The sequence below is a fragment of the Primulina tabacum genome, chromosome 14 (assembly GCF_025594145.1).
Source record: "Primulina tabacum isolate GXHZ01 chromosome 14, ASM2559414v2, whole genome shotgun sequence".
NCBI lineage: Eukaryota > Viridiplantae > Streptophyta > Magnoliopsida > Lamiales > Gesneriaceae > Primulina > Primulina tabacum.
The window spans coordinates 16,552,567-16,569,035 of NC_134563.1; the positions used below are offsets into that span (position 1 = coordinate 16,552,567).

Consider the following 16,469-nt stretch of genomic DNA (forward strand, 5'->3'; position numbering starts at 1 on the left):
ATAAAGTGACCAGTTTCTCCAATGCTGTGGCAATCATTCGGTTCATCCTTGGATTCATTCATGTGATAGTTCTTCTAGAATGATCCTCGATCTCTCCTCATGAACCTCCCAAATGTTTTGACAAACAATGACGTCGCGTCACTGATTAGTTGTTCAATAGTCTTCTCAACTGAAATGGTTGGCTCCAGTTTTATAGCAATTAGGGCATTTGGGACTGGTGTAACGGGTTGTTCACCCTATATTGTCTACATCTCGAATTCATATGCTTTTATATCAGCAAACAAGTCATAAAGTTCCACTTTTTTCATATCTTTTGATTCTCGCATGGCCATTGTCTTGACATCCCACTCTATGGGAAGACCACACATCATTTTTAGTGCAATTTCTTTATTTGAATACACTTTTCCCAGTGCATTCAGTTCGCTGACAATGCTACTGATTTGTTCATCGAGTTCATTCATCGATTCACTAGATTTCAGTCTGATTTTGTCGAATTTCTATACAACAACTGAAAGTTAATTTTCCTTAGTCTGCTAGTTGCCTTTAAATAACTGAATCAGTTTCTCTCAAATTTCTTTGGCAGATTTACTCATCTTTATTTTGCTGAATGTATTCATTTCCAGCGTCTTGTTTAGTATGTCTTTGGCGACATTATCTAAGTTGGCTTTTCTCTTTTATTCATTTGTCCATTCATCACGTGGTTCTCAATGCGATGAGGTGCTCCATCAATTAGATCTACAGAATTTGCTTTCATGATTTTCGTTGGTCCACCTGTTATGACGTACCACATGTGATCATCTTGTGCTGCTAAGTGAGCCTGCATTATAATCTTTCAATCATCGAATTCTTATCTGGAGAACATAGGAATTTTATTGAAGCAAGTCATGGTTATCAGATATATGTATTTTGAAGTATTCAAAAACAAGATTTAACCTTTCTGATACCACTTGTTACGATTTATTAACTTAGGTAAAGTTTTTAAGAGGGGGTTGAATAAATACTTGGGCTTTTGAGTTCTTTTTAGAATGTGAGTCGGTTCTTCGAGGAACTGGTATTGAAATCTTGGATGTCAATATCAATCAGTTACCTAAAAATAGTGCGGAAATAAACTAATAAATATATTTGAATATTTTGTCTTGGATGCTATAAAACAGAAGGTTTGAAATAGTAAATAAGAGAAATGAGCACAATGATTTTTATAGAGGTTCAGAGACTTCAAATTCTCATACGTCACCATTCCTATCTCAAGAATATATTTTTACTAAAATACTTTGATTAATACAACAAGATGTAATATCACACTTCAATTTGCACTTAAACACTACATGTAAAGACCTGAAATCTTGCAACGGGAAGACTTGTTTATGTCATAGGAAATTTCAGCTCATTTTGGCACAATGTTTTCGAGTTCCATACAATCCTAATCTTGGAAATTTAAATAATAATTTTTCCCCTCATTATTGACCATTTATCACCATTTAATGACTAAATTAAACCACAATAAATCATTCATTAAACTACCTATATTAAGAGAAAAATAATGATAATTAAGAGGAGGTTAATGGCCATGAATAGATGTTTTAAATATGAGGATAATGGTAATGAATAAGAGTCATTAGGAGGTGGTTAATGACCATGAATAATGACATTTAAAGTGAGATAAATGACATTGAATGTGTGAAGGCCCTCGAACTACTTGCTTGGAAATTTTGCGGAAAATTAAAAAAATTTTCTTTTTAAAAGAACTTAAATGGCCTCATTCATAAAATCACTGGTGAATCAAGTTCAATATTTCAAAATATTGCAGCGGAAGAAAATCAAAGTTTTGCCAACAACAACGATTTAAAAATATCCAACAACTGATAAAAATTGTTTGCGAAGAAAATAACAACTGCTGCTCTGAGGTCCTCGGGTGCCACTACTGCCGACCCAAGCTGGCTCACTGGTCCCCGCCCTCGGCCCTGGCCTCATCAGTACCTACAACAATCAAGTCTAGTGAGCCTAAAGACTCAGCATGCATAAATCGCAGGTAACGAGTAAAAATCTGAATTTAAAATATGCATGTGATAAAATATCCTGTCCTGAGGCATACTGAAAATAATCTGTACTGAGCAATTATAATACGTGCATAACTGAACTGGAAATCACTGTAAAAATATTTGCTCCTTGGAGCCTGTACTGAAATATCTGGTAAAATTTTCTGTTGAGATTATGTTTTACGCCTGTGGCCACTGCACTAAGCTGAACTGATCGGTAACTGGCTACCGGGGAGGCTGAAACTGATCTGAGCTGGCCGGTCACTGGCGACCGGGTGGTACCATACTGAACTGATCGGTCACTGGCGACCGTATAAAATAACACTCCCACATAGTGAATGAACCACAAGCCATATCGCATAAATCTCAAAAATAATCATTTTCTATTTAATGCACGTAAAATAATTAACTGGCATAATGAAAATTCCTGTAATTTTACCAACTGGATTGGATTGGATCGTTCCCAGGCTCGCTGCAACCTAACTGTGCCATGAAAAATATGCAATAGCTTAAACATGACCAACTATGCAATTTACGTTCAAAAGATGCGACTATGACGCCTAATGACTTCGCATTTAATCATGACTCCGAGCCAACCTGAACCGACACTGAACCGACGTATAGTCATGATTAAAATACGCTGAAAAATCATAAAATAATGTTCCTAAAATGATAGGGTCGAAATCTAGGTGAAATGGAGGCCAAAACACGAAACGCTCTTTCGAGAGTCAATTTGGCACATTGCACCGTAAATTCTCGTACGACCTCAAAAATGATCCAAATGACGAACGGTCGAAAACATGACCTTCCCAACTCAATGAGGCACTGTCCAGTCCAAGCCATGGGCTAAAAGCCAACCAAGAACTCAAACGACGCTTCTGAACAGCAGCATACTTGCTGTCAAAAGATACAGCAGCTGCGCACTTGTTTTTCCTTGTGTCGTTTTCGAGGCTATCGGCCATTGGGGCGTGAACCACCGACGAGAGACTCTTACCAACATCCCAAGGAATTATTTGAACCATGGCTAAGGGCCATAGGCCAGCCACAATCCGCATCACACCATATCTTAACCGAAGGGTCCAACCGAGAGCAACATGCATGCGTGTGTGGTGTTTATGCTATGATCGATGTCTTGCGTCGTTCCAGTGGCCATTTGATTGACCATGGCACGATCTAGACATCTAGGAGCATGATATGAACCGTGGCTAAGGGCCATAGGCCAACCAAGATCCATACCAAGCAACAAAAGGGACGAACCAAAAGCTGAACAAATGAAGAAGCCGAATGGGGAAAGGGGCTGTTCTTGTTGATTATTTAAAAACCGATGAGCCATGGACCAAGCCACCAAAAGGGCGACTTAGTCACGTCTTAGACATGCTAGGGAAGTGATCCAACCATGGCTAAAGGCCCTTGGGGCAGCCAAGATCAGATCCACAACCCTTGACACAAAACTGAAATTTCGAATCACATTTCTGCACTTATGGGGAACTTGCTGTCATTCTGAATTTCCAGCAAGCATGGGGCTGGTTTGAATGGATCAACATGGTCCTAATGCATCCTACTACATGTATACAAGCCGCCTTGGGAGCCTGGAGTCGATCCAATACCTGAAACCATCAAAACTCAGAAAAACGTGAAGCTTGCCATGAAGAGCCGAAAATTCTGCATGTGTTTTCCCAAAATATTTTGACATGTATCTCGGTTTTTGCTTGCTAAAACATGATCATGTACTGAAAAATAAATGATAATATGACTTGATTGAGGTTTAAAAGAAATCTAGACATGCCTGGTTTCGTTTTGAAAGAAAACGAACGAAACAACGACGACTCGGCACGGAGGAGGTGGAGCGCTTCTTGTCTACCTTTCTTGAACTCGATTTCTCTCCCTTATTTTCCTACTAGGATTCCCACGGTTCTCAGCTTAAAATTTCACTCAGATTTCGAAAGAAAAGAGAGGGGGAAAAATGGTTAGGAAGGTGAGGAGAAAGGGTGCAAGATATAAGGAATGAATCAAGACTAAGTCCACCCTCCTTTTGAATTTGAATTGTTGTTTGATATCAAGTCTTCTTGGGGATAAGGTGGCCGAATATTGGCTTGATTCTAGTCTAGGATATGTCCATTTATTTAATTAAATTGTGCTCCCAAAAATCCTAGAATTATCCTACTAATTACATGCAAAGAATTGGTCAAAGTTGGTGAGTTGGAAAATGAATCTTCTAGCACTAAGGGTGGCCGAAAGATGCATGATAAAATAAAGGGAAATGTTGATTATCTAGTCAACTAATAATCCTTGAAAGCCTTACTAATCCTTTAAATAATTTAGTGAGCTAACCCCTTAATTTAATAACTTAAATGAGTTCATTTCTTAATCACCTCAAATAATTAAATTAAAATCCTCAACTAACTTAAATAATTCCTTAAACTTCCTTTTTTTTTTTTTTTTTTTTTAATGAACTTACTTGCTAGCTAAATTAACTTCTGGAAATATTTCTCAAATCTTAAATTCTATCTCAAAACTCCAACTCCGGTCCGGCCTCACTGAAAATACTGAAATGCTAAAAATCAAACTGCTGAACTGAAATAATAAATAATTAACTTCAAACAAATGCATTTAAAATAATCATGCAATGAAGTCAATTAAATTTAAAAATCTAGAATTATGCATGGCTTATACGTCTACTGATTTACGGGTTCTACAATCCTTCCCCCCTTAAATAAATTTCGTCCTCGAAATTAGAACTCACCGAATAACTCAGGGTATCGACTTCTCATCTCCGGCTCAAACTCCCACGTAGCTTCCTCCTCTGAATGGTTGAGCCATTTGACTTTGACTCGCTTAACCAACTTGTTCTGAAGTTTCTTCTCCTGTCTGTCTAGGATCTGCACGGGTCTCTCCTCATAAGATAAGTTCGGAGTAAGCTGCAACGGCTCGAAATTCAGCACATGCGAAGGATTTGCCATATACTTCCTCAGCATGGAGACGTGAAAGACATTGTGTACTCCGGCCAGATTTGGCGGAAGAGCCACACGATACGCTAGCGTCCCAACTCTGTCGAGGATCTCAAACGGTCCAATGAATCTCGGACTGAGCTTCCCTTTCTTGCCAAATCTCATGACACCCTTCATAGGTGCCACTTTCACGAAGACATGATCGCCCACTGCAAACTCTAACTCTCTCCTTCGCTGATCGGCATAACTCTTCTGTCGGCTCTGGGCAGTCCTCATCCTATCACGGATCTTGACTACTACATCTGCTGCCTGCTGAACAATCTCTGGACCCAACTCTGCTCTCTCTCCTACTTCATCCCAATGAACAGGAGATCTACACTTGCGACCATACAGCGCTTCATACGGAGCCATACCTATGGACGACTGGAAACTGTTGTTATAGGTGAACTCTACCAATGGTAAGTTCGACTCCCAACTCCCAGAGAAATCAATGACGCAAGCACGGAGAAGATCCTCTGAGATCTGAATAACTCGCTCCGACTGTCCATCTGTCTGCGGATGGAAAGCTGTGCTAAACAGCAACTTCGTACCCAAAGTCGAATGCAAACTCTTCCAAAACGAGGAAGTGAATCTGGGATCTCTGTCGGATACGATAGAAACTGGAATACCATGGAGTCGGACTATCTCTCGGATATACAGCTCTGCATACTGAACCATGGTGAAAGTCGTCTTAATAGGCAAGAAGTGCGCTGATTTGGTAAGACGATCTACAATCACCCAGATAGCATTCGATCCTCTGGCTGACCTCGGCAATCCGGTCACAAAGTCCATGGTAATGTTCTCCCACTTCCACTCGGGAATAGAAAGAGGCTTGAGCAAACCTGCTGGTCTCTGATGCTCGGCCTTCACTAACTGGCAAGTCAGGCACTCGGATACAAAACGCCTGATGTCCTTCTTCATTCCTGGCCAACAATACAGTAGCTGCAGATCTTTGTACATCTTCGTACTCCCAGGGTGAATAGAGTACGGGGACGTATGGGCCTCTGATAAGATGTCTGCTCGGATAGAATCACTGCTGGGAACCCATATCCTATCTCGGTATCTCACAATACCGTCGCTGACTGAATACAAAACACTGCCCTTAGCTTCATCTCTCTTCTTCCACTGTGCCAACTGCTCATCTGCTGCCTGACCGCTGCGAATACGGTCAATAAGAGAGGACTGGATAGTCAAGGTAGATAAACGAGGAACTCTACCTCGAGGGTAAGTCTCAAGATCAAACCTCTGCATCTCGATCTGAAGAGGTTTCTGAATCGTCAAATGAGTCATCACTGCGACTTTCCTGCTCAAAGCATCCGCAACTACATTAGCTTTACCCGGGTGGTAGCTAATGTCACAATCGTAGTCTTTCACAAGCTCCAACCAACGCCTCTGACGCATGTTCAGCTCCTTCTGCGTAAAGAAATACTTGAGGCTCTTATGGTCGGTAAAGATCTGGCACTTCTCTCCATACAGATAGTGCCTCCAAATCTTCAAAGCAAAAACTACGGCCGCTAACTCCAGATCATGGGTGGGGTAGTTCTTCTCATGGATTTTCAGCTGTCGAGAAGCATACGCTATCACTCTCCCATGCTGCATCAAAACTGCACCTAAACCAAGCTTCGAAGCATCGGTATAAAGGACAAACTCACCAGATCCTGACGGTACAGCCAAAACGGGTGCTGAGATAAGAGCTTGCTTCAAAGTATCGAAGCTCTTCTGACACTCCTCGCTCCACACAAACTTCACATTTTTCTTTGTCAGTGCTGTGAGTGGAACGGCAATAGAGGAAAATCCTTGGATGAATTTCCTGTAATATCCTGCTAGCCCAAGGAAACTGCGGATCTCGGATGCATTCTGAGGCACAACCCAATCTCTGACTGCTGCAACTTTTGCGGGGTCTACCTCAATGCCACTGCTAGAAACAATGTGGCCCAAGAACGCCACCTTCTCTAACCAGAATTCGCACTTACTGAACTTTGCGAATAATTTGTGCTTCTGCAATGTCTGCAATACTGTGGTCAGATGCCTGCTGTGCTCCTCCCGATTCTTGGAGTAGACGAGAATGTCATCTATGAACACTATCACAAACTGGTCGAGGTACGGCTGAAATACGCGATTCATTAGATCCATGAAGATCGCTGGCGCATTCGTCAGACCGAACGGCATCACTAGGAACTCGTAGTGGCCATAACGAGTCCTGAAAGCTGTCTTCGAGACATCAGCATCTCTCACCCTCAACTGGTGATAACCGGAACGCAAATCTATCTTGGAGAAAATCGAAGCTCCCTGCAACTGGTCAAACAGATCCTCAATCCTCGGCAGTGGGTATTTATTCTTCACTGTAACCCTGTTCAACTCCCGGTAGTCAATGCAAAGCCTCATCGAGCCATCCTTCTTTTTAACGAATAAGACTGGCGCGCCCCATGGAGAAAAGCTCGGACGAATGAACTCCTTGTCGAGAAGTTCCTGGATCTGCTTCTTAAGCTCTGCCATCTCTGTCGGTGCTAGTCGGTATGGCGCTTTGGATATCGGAGTCGTACCTGGCATAAGCTCAATGGAAAACTCCACCTCTCTCTCTGGTGGCATACCAGAGACGTCTTCGGGAAAAACGTCTAAGAAATCTCTAACAATCGGAACATCTGAGGCTGACAGGCTGGGTTCCTCGGGGACAGATAAAAGGGTTGCTAGAAATGCCCGACACCCTCTATGCATGAGCTTCCTAGCCTGAACATAAGGAATAATGCGCGGTAAGGAAAAGTACCTGTCCGGCTCAAATAAGAACTGCTCCATTCCAGGCGGTCGGACAAGAACGGATCTCCGCTGGAAGTCTATCAACACTCTGTTCCTCAATAGCCAGTCCATCCCTAGGATGATGTCAAATTCCGGCATCGGTAGCACAATCAGATCCGCATAAACAAGATTACCGTGCAGCTCAAGGTCTATATCTCGGATAACATTGGTGGCTGCCATCTCCTCGCCTGACGGCAACACTACTGAAAAGGCTGTATCTAGCCCAATGGTCTGGATCTTGAGAAAGTTTGCAAAGGTCTCCGAAATAAACGAGTGAGTGGCCCCTGAATCTATCAAGGCCTTGGTAGCGGAACCAGATATAAAAATTCTCCCTGAAAGAGCGGAGCTCTAAGTTGAATCCCACTACAAGATCTAAGCTTATAGACATGCAAAGGTCTAGGTTCCTCTAGCTTAATTTCCCCGAAATAAATCTGAGTAGAGCATGCAATCCTATAACAGTTCTAAGTTCAAAATCTAAATCCCGATTCCCAAAATGTTGAAATTCGAAGAATAACTTAAAGTTTAAAGGTACCTGTCAACAACATAGTCTCCGGGTTGGTTTCCGCGGCATGGAGAGCAAAAACTCTGCCTTGGGTAGGCAGATTCCTCTGAGGGCACTGCAGCAACATGTGGTCTGGACTGCCACACTTAAAACACTTTCCTGAGCCAGCCATACATGCTCCAGGATGGCGACGTGAGCACCTGGGACAGACTGGGTGCTCCTGAGTCCTCGGGGCTGGGCGTCCCGCTGCTGCTGCTGCTGCTGCTGCTGGCCTCTGTTCCTGGGCGGTCCATGAAAAGGCCTCTTATTCTGCTGCTGATGCTGAAGAGGAGGAGGGCGGTGCGGTGCCTGGACTGGGCGCTTGCCCTGGCGATCCCTCTCGATATCCCGCAGATCCTGCTCTGCGGCTAAGGCCTTGGAGACGGCAACCTCATAAGTAGCAGGGTCAGATACCCTAACATCCCGGCGCAAGATCGGCCGTAAACCCACCAGGAAGTGCATCAGCTTGGCTTTGGCATCATTCGCTATCAGGGGCACAAAGTGACAGCCCCTCTCGAACTTACGGATCAACTCCGTAACCGACATATCCCCCTGTCTCAGGCTCATGAACTCGGTGGTCAGCCTGGTGCGAACCTCCTCAGCAAAATACTTGGAGTAGAAAACCTCCGTAAAACGGGTCCAAGAAAGTGTAGCCAATGTAAGGGCTACCGAAGCTCCTTCCCACCATAAGCGGGCGTCTCCATTGAACAGGTAGGTGGCACATCGGACTCGGTCCGCGTCTCCCAGCTCCATAAAATCAAAGATAACCTCGAGGGATTTGATCCATCCCTCGGCAACCATGGGGTCAGATGCCCCAGAGAATTCCTTCGGGCGCATCTTCATGAATCGCTCATACACAGCCTCGGGCCCTGTCGGCCTGGCTGCGGCTGCGGCTACGGCTGCGGCATTGCCCCCCGCAAACTGTGCGAAGAACTGTGCCATCCCAGCTAACATCTGGGCACTCATGTCCGGTGGGGGCGGTGGAGGAGGTGGTAGGTCTCCCTCCGGTCTATGCTCCTCTCTGTCCTCTCGGCGAGGCTCCACCTCTCTGTTGCGCTCTAAAATGCGTCTAGGGGGCATACTGTTCCAACATAACCCATACGTAACTAACATGCATAATTCCATACTTTATTTTAAATGAACTCTGAAATACTGAAAATCTGGAAGCATACTGACAAAATAATTCATGCTATAACTGAAATGCTGAACAAAATGCTGAACTGAAAAAAACTTACAGACCAAAGGCGTGGCTTCGTGAGCTTCTCGCGGTCAGTAGTAGTGAAACCCTATACAGAACCACCGCTCTGATAAATTTCTTCCGCTGCTATTTCGAACATTAAACTTTATTTATCAGTTTATCTTATGAACGAGACATTTTAATTATTTAAAAAGAAAATTTTTAATTTTTCCGCAAATTTTCAAACACGAAATTAGAGGCCCTTATACTCGGTCCATGAGCAACCCCTAAAGATGATTGGGCTTGTGGACAAGTTCGTTGGCATGGATCTTATGTTGCCTTCGGAGCTGACCACCGACGTACTGCTCTTGTCACTACCTAGCTCATTTGATCCTTTTGTGCTGAATTTCAATATGAACAAGCTGGAGCCCACCCTTGAGGAGTTGGTGAACATGCTTTGTGGGGACCCGGACGCTAATCATCTTCTTAATCATCTTCGGGATTTAATTATCAATTAAAATAAACAGGGTCTAAAAATGTTTCTCTCTTTTTTTTTATGCAAGTGCGGAACGTAATGAAATTTAACTAATATACATATCAGTATAAAAGTACAATCATGTACAACAAGCATTCAAACTAGACTAAGGTTCGACTACTAGATGTCAAGTGTCAAAACCATATCTACAACAAGTCCGGAATCACCACGCTAACTTGTCCTCTCTCATCGTCTTCTTGACCCTGATCCTTTCCCACCTGTTGTCATGCACACATACAAACAAGACAACAGCCGGATAACTCCGGTGAGAATAAATCCCAGTATAAACAATGTATACATACAATTAACTGAACTAACATAAAAGCATGGAACATACATCACTACATGTATGTATCATAATCTGAAATTTGATTCAATATCAAATAGTAACTAAAACATGGATCGTAATCTACGAAACATAATCTATACAATTTGTAATTCAATTCTTGACTCGGCATCTTAGACTCGACTCATCTCTCTTCTAATCTAGGGATCCCGGTGAATAAGAACGTAACAAGTCTCCCACCTACAACTACCGTTCGCGGTGGAGGTACGTTCTTATTTCTGAACTTTGGTCTACTCTATATCGAATTATCTGCAATAAGGACAGCTCTGTCTCATAAGCATATCGATACACCAAACGTCCAGTGTCTTGGCATATCTGCCAAAGACTAAGCTTATTCTGACAATGTGCAATGGGTCAGTGACTATTCTGTCAAAATCTAACCCCTCTGTCAGTGACTCTCACTTAATAGCTATCTGCTCTCTACTGTCTAATTCAATAAAATAAACGTAATCATTTAAAAACACAAAGGTATAAAAGAAGCAATACCATACAAGTATGTGGTTTAAGGAAACTCGAGTTAAATCTCACTCAAGTCAATCTCCCAGTTAACATCGATTTATACCTTTCTCTTCTCGATCTGACGAAGTCGAAGTCTCAGTCTCAAATTCAAATCTGTCCATACCCAATCTGGCAATGACAATACCGAATAGTCATAATATCAATAAACATTCTCGAATCAATACTGGATATAATCAGAACGAAATCAAATTCTATTTCAACAGCATAACTGCACAAGAACGATATACCCATAAATATCATATCTATTATATATCAATCCCAACATCTCATAATCAATGATAATACAAATTTATTATCAAATCTTAATCAATCCTGCATCGGATTAATATCAATCTACTGATTCGACAGCATAACGGCGTAATCTCGCGATACCGGTCAACTCAAATATCAATAATCAATACAGAACTCATACTCCTCATCATAAACACATCTACCATGCTGAAATCTGCATATACCCAACTCAAGACATGCCGAACATAATAATAATAGCATACGATGTTCGTTCTTTGATCCGGTTTCGAATATACTTTCACAATAATCACAAGAACACGTAATAGAAACCAAAATCTGATTTCCCCAACATCTCAACTTCATAACATGCTGAAATGTAATAATACTTACCTTCTTTCGAAGCTGGTGATGAGAGGAACACGAATCTATTCTCGGATTGAAAATCGGTTGGCCGGATTGTTCAAAACCAACAATCTAAGCTAGGGTGTAACTTGAAGGAATTCTGACGCTTTCTTGTTTCTCTCTCGTTCACAGCATGCTGGAAATGAAGACAACACATTATATATGCATGTCAAGGACAAGTTTCTTATTCTTTGGTCTGCACGTCTCACCGCAGGTGCGCTCACTTTTCACCGCGGGTGCGCTGAGCCTACTGTAATACTTCCACCAATTCAGAAGACACGACCGCGGGTGCGGTGCACTTTTGACCGCGGGTGCGTTGCCCTCTCTGTCCCAACACCGCAAGTGCAGTAGCACTTCTGGCGCGGGTGCGGTGTGGGGTCTATTCTCTACAATATATCCTACTGCCCTACAACCGCGGGTGCGGTAGAAATGTCGGCGCGGGTGCGACCTCTCCCCCATGTCACACTTCATACTTTCGTTTTACCAACCTAAAATTCTCGGGCATTACATGCTTGTTATGTTTGAGTCCACCATCAAGAAAGAGAAGCTGGTTCTTTATGTGGGTTTTTCATCTGGTACGAAGATTGGTCCACCTGGGAAGGGAAAGAAGCATTCTTTCCAACAGTCCCAAAAAGAATGTTCCCTTGAAGATGCAAGCTCCGAATTTCTTTGTGGCAGCCACACCAGTTAAGGCTGACAAGACTGCTGAGGTATGTCATCTCTGCAAGAAGCCTGGACATTTGAGGCGTAACTGCAAAGAATATCTTGCCCAGAAGGGTTCTGGAAACTGTATGTTCTATATTGAAGTAAACATTTCAATTAACTCTATTTCTTGGGTATTGGATACCGGCTGTGTCTCACATCTCTGTAATGATTTGCCGGTGATGGGAAGAAGTAGAAGACTTAGGGAAGGTGAGACCTCCTTGAGGATGGGCAATGGGGCAAGATTTGCTGCCAAAGCTATTGGAGATGTTTACTTGCTTTTGAACAATGATTTTAAATTGATTTTAAGAGATGTTTTGTTTGTATCTGATTTGGTGAAAAACATTGTTTCCATTTCTATGCTTGATAAAGATCGATATTCTTGTTTTTTAGCAAATGTGTTTGCAACATTTAAAAGAATGAATGTTTAATTTGTACTGGAGAACTTGAAAACGATCTCTATAACTTAAAATTGAAAGATATTCCACTAAATAATTTCTAAGCAATAACAACAACAAACAAATGAAAACAAGATACTCTAAATTTGGCACAATTATAGCATGCTCGATTAGGACATATTTCTCTAAGAATGATGAACAAGCTCATGGGAGTAGGCGTGTTTGATATGTCTGATATTAATTCTCTCACGACTTGTGAATCATGTCTGAAAAGAAAGATGACCAAAATTCCCTTTAAGGGCCATGTGGAGCGAGCCAAAGGGTTATTGGATTTGATCCATACCGATGTGTGCGGTCCGCGTAGCATTACCACTAAGCATGAACATGCCTACTTCATCACCTTTACCGATGACTTTTCGAGGTATGGGTATATGTATTTGATGAAATACAAATCTGAAACCTTTGAAAGGATCCAAGAATTCAGAAGTGAAGTAGAGAAACAGTTATGACGAAGCATCAAGTCACTTCGATCGGATCGAGGTGGTGAGTATTTGAGTGCCGAGTTAAAAGAGTATCTTATGGAGAATGAGATTCTCTCGCAGTGGACTCCTCATGCTACACCGCAGTTGAATGGTGTTTTGGAGCGTCGTAACCGGACTTTGATGGTTCGGTCTATGATGGGGTTCACGGAATTGCCGCCATCTTTTTGGGGATATGCACTTGAGACAGCGGCACTGTTGTTGAACAAAGTCCATTCAAAGTCAGCTGATAAGACACCATATGAGATATGGATGGGTAAGCCTCCCAAATATTCTTATGTTAGAATATGGGGATGCCCTGCTTATGTGAAGTAGATAGTGGGAGATAAATTAGATAGTTGATCCATTTTATGTTACTTTGTGGGATATCCAAGGAATTTAGTTGGATACTATTTCTATCATTCTCAAGAAACAAAGGTGTTTGTTTCTAGGAATGCAACTTTTTTGTACAAGAAATTTCTATTGGATAGAAAAGGGGAGATGATAGAGCTCGAAGAGGTTCGAGAGACACCTACAATTGAAGAACCCACATTCAAAGAGCCTAGAGAGGAGATACAAGCTCCGAGAAGATCCGATAGAGTCTCGAGACCACCTATGAGGTATGGTGGTCTACTTCTTGAAGAGGGGCATGATGAGCCTAACCATGGATGTGATTCATTAACCTTCAAGGAAGCGTTATCTGATGCCGATTCATCCAAGTGGCTTGAAGCAATATAATCTGAGATGAATTCCATGCGTTCAAACCAATTGTGGAATCTTGTGGATCTACCTAAGGGAACTCTTCCAATAGGGTGTAAATGGATTTACAAGAGGAAACTTGGAGAGGATGGGAAGGTATTGACCTTCAAAGCGCGATTGGTAGCAAAAGGATATACTCAAAGACAATGAATTGACATTGAGGAAACTTTGTCTCCAGTTGTAATGTTCAAGTCTATAAGGATATTGCTAGCCATAGCTGCATGGTATGACTATGAGATATGGTAGATGGATGTCAAGACAGCCTTTCTTAATGAGGATATTAAGGAAGAGATTTACATGTCTAAACCTGAAGGGTTTACATCTGTCGAAAGTGGGCATATGGTATGCAAACTTCAGAGATCTATTTATGGTATAAAGCAAGCAAATAGGAGTTGGATCCTCATATTCGATAGTACAATCAAAGAGTTTGGTTTTACTAAGAATCCTGAGCAACCCTGTGTGTATAAGAAGGTCAGTGGGAATGCTGTGACATTCCTAATGCTTTATGTTGATGGCATGCTACTCATTGGGAATGATGTAGAGATGTTGCAATCAACTAAAATATGGTTAGTGAGTAAGTTCTCGATGCAGGACTTGGGTGAAGCATCTTTTGTATTGGGAATACAGATCTATAGATATAGATCGAGAAGATTTCTTGGTCTCACCCAGTCCACATACATTGATACCATCATTAAGCGGTTCTCGATAGATGAGTCCAAGAGAGGACATCTACCAATGTGTCATGGTGTGTCCCTATCCAAGTCTATGTCTACCAAGACTGATGCAGAGATAGCGGCGATGATACGCATTCCGTATGCATCCGCAATTGGTAGTATCATATATGGGATGACATCTACACGTCCTGACGTGGCTTATGCACTAAGTGTAGTGAGTAGATATCAATCGAACCTTGGTCTTCCACACTGGAAAGCTGTGAAAGACATCCTAAAGTATTTGAGAATGACCAATAAGTTGTTCTTGGTCTATGGGGGTGGAGAACTGAAATTGGAAGGCTATACCGACTCTAGCTTCCAAAGCGATATCGATGACTCAAACTCAACCTCTGGGTTCGTATTCATGCTCAATGGTGTTGCTGTCTGTTGGGAGAGTTCCAAGCAAGGCAGTACTGCGGATTCCACCACTGAGGCCGAATACATTGTTGCATCAGCTGCAGCAAAGGAGGCTGTTTGGTTAAGGAATTTCGTCCAAGAGTTGAGCATCATTCCTAATGGAGTTGCTCCAGTCACGGTGTTTTGTGACAACACGGGAGATATTGCTCAGGCGAAGGAGCCAAGGTCTCATCAGAAATCCAAACATGTATTGAGAAAGTACCACATCCTCTGAGAGATTGTGGAAAGAGGAGAAGTGTCGATTGTCAAAGTCGGCTCCGTAGATAATGTTGTTGATCCACTAACTAAGCCGTTACCTGGACCATTATTCGAGAAGCATCGCGAATCAATGGGTTTGAAGCATATGGGTAGTTGGCTCTAATGCAAGTGGAAGATTGTTAGAGTAGATGCCCGTCGAGCTAAGTGTTGGCCGATGGTTCATGTTGAAACTCTCTATGTATAAACAATCTTTATTTTAATAATATTTAAAATTGTTGTTATTGAATTGTTGTTTTGGCACATCTTTATCTGTGTACACATTCTTGTTACATAGATAAAGTCCTTGAATATACAAATAGTTGAAAGAATATGAGTTGCTCATATGATAAGTATCATGAAACTCATATTTGGAATACTGTATATTCTAAACAGTTCCTAGTTGATTCGGCCACCATTAAGAAGGATAAAAGGCCGCTTGAGTTTGAGACTAGTATCTGCGATGTGAGTACCATGTTTCATTGGTAGGAGACATTGTGATGCTCGAGCATGCAGATAGGTACTCCTTGTAGAGTGCATTGGACAACCCTCCATAAAGTATTTCCAAGTGGTTCTCATTTATCGAGTGAAAACTTCCTAGTTTATGGTTGTACACTATTAGTCCTTATAACCCGGGACAACATTGAGACTCTATATGCTAGCATTGCACTTTGACTTGTTTACCGACTTCAAATGGGGTCATCAGGTGGCAAAGTTGGATGTTTTGTCGAAACATATAGGAGTCGATGGATCGTAGTCGGGGATTCACCACTTACCTTCGGGTATGGATATCCTATGTGATCTCAAGTATATGTAGTTTGAAATCTATGATCAGAGTGTTGGTGGTAATTATAAAAGGAGTTTCATAGATTACATCATCGATGCAACTACGACATGACACATAGTATCGATTCATTGACAGCTCTCGATATACCAATAGTTGTTGAATCGGTCGGGATATATGAGATGAAGGGTCCGTACTGTACGCTAACCATAATAGATTGGTTCTTGCAGGCACTATCATTTGATACCTAGGGTGAAACAACCCACTCCCATGACATTTAAATTTAAAGAGATAACATATACGGAAGCCTTAGCATGTTGAAAGGAAACATAACAATTTAATACTCATAATAACAAAAGTTTACTAACCATTACTTT

The 16,469-nt window shown here is 41.9% G+C and overlaps 1 protein-coding gene across 1 annotated transcript in view; it reads right to left on the reverse strand.

The window, feature by feature from the left end:
* Positions 1-655: 655 nt before the first annotated feature.
* The window catches only part of LOC142523809 (uncharacterized), a 31,841-nt gene continuing 16,027 nt past the window's right edge, over positions 656-16,469 (reverse strand). The window contains exons 7-8 of the mRNA XM_075627539.1: positions 1,861-1,977; positions 656-817 (exon numbers count right to left, since the gene is read on the reverse strand). Coding sequence (XP_075483654.1) covers positions 656-817; positions 1,861-1,977 — 279 coding nt within the window. The remainder of the gene's footprint in view (positions 818-1,860; positions 1,978-16,469) is intronic.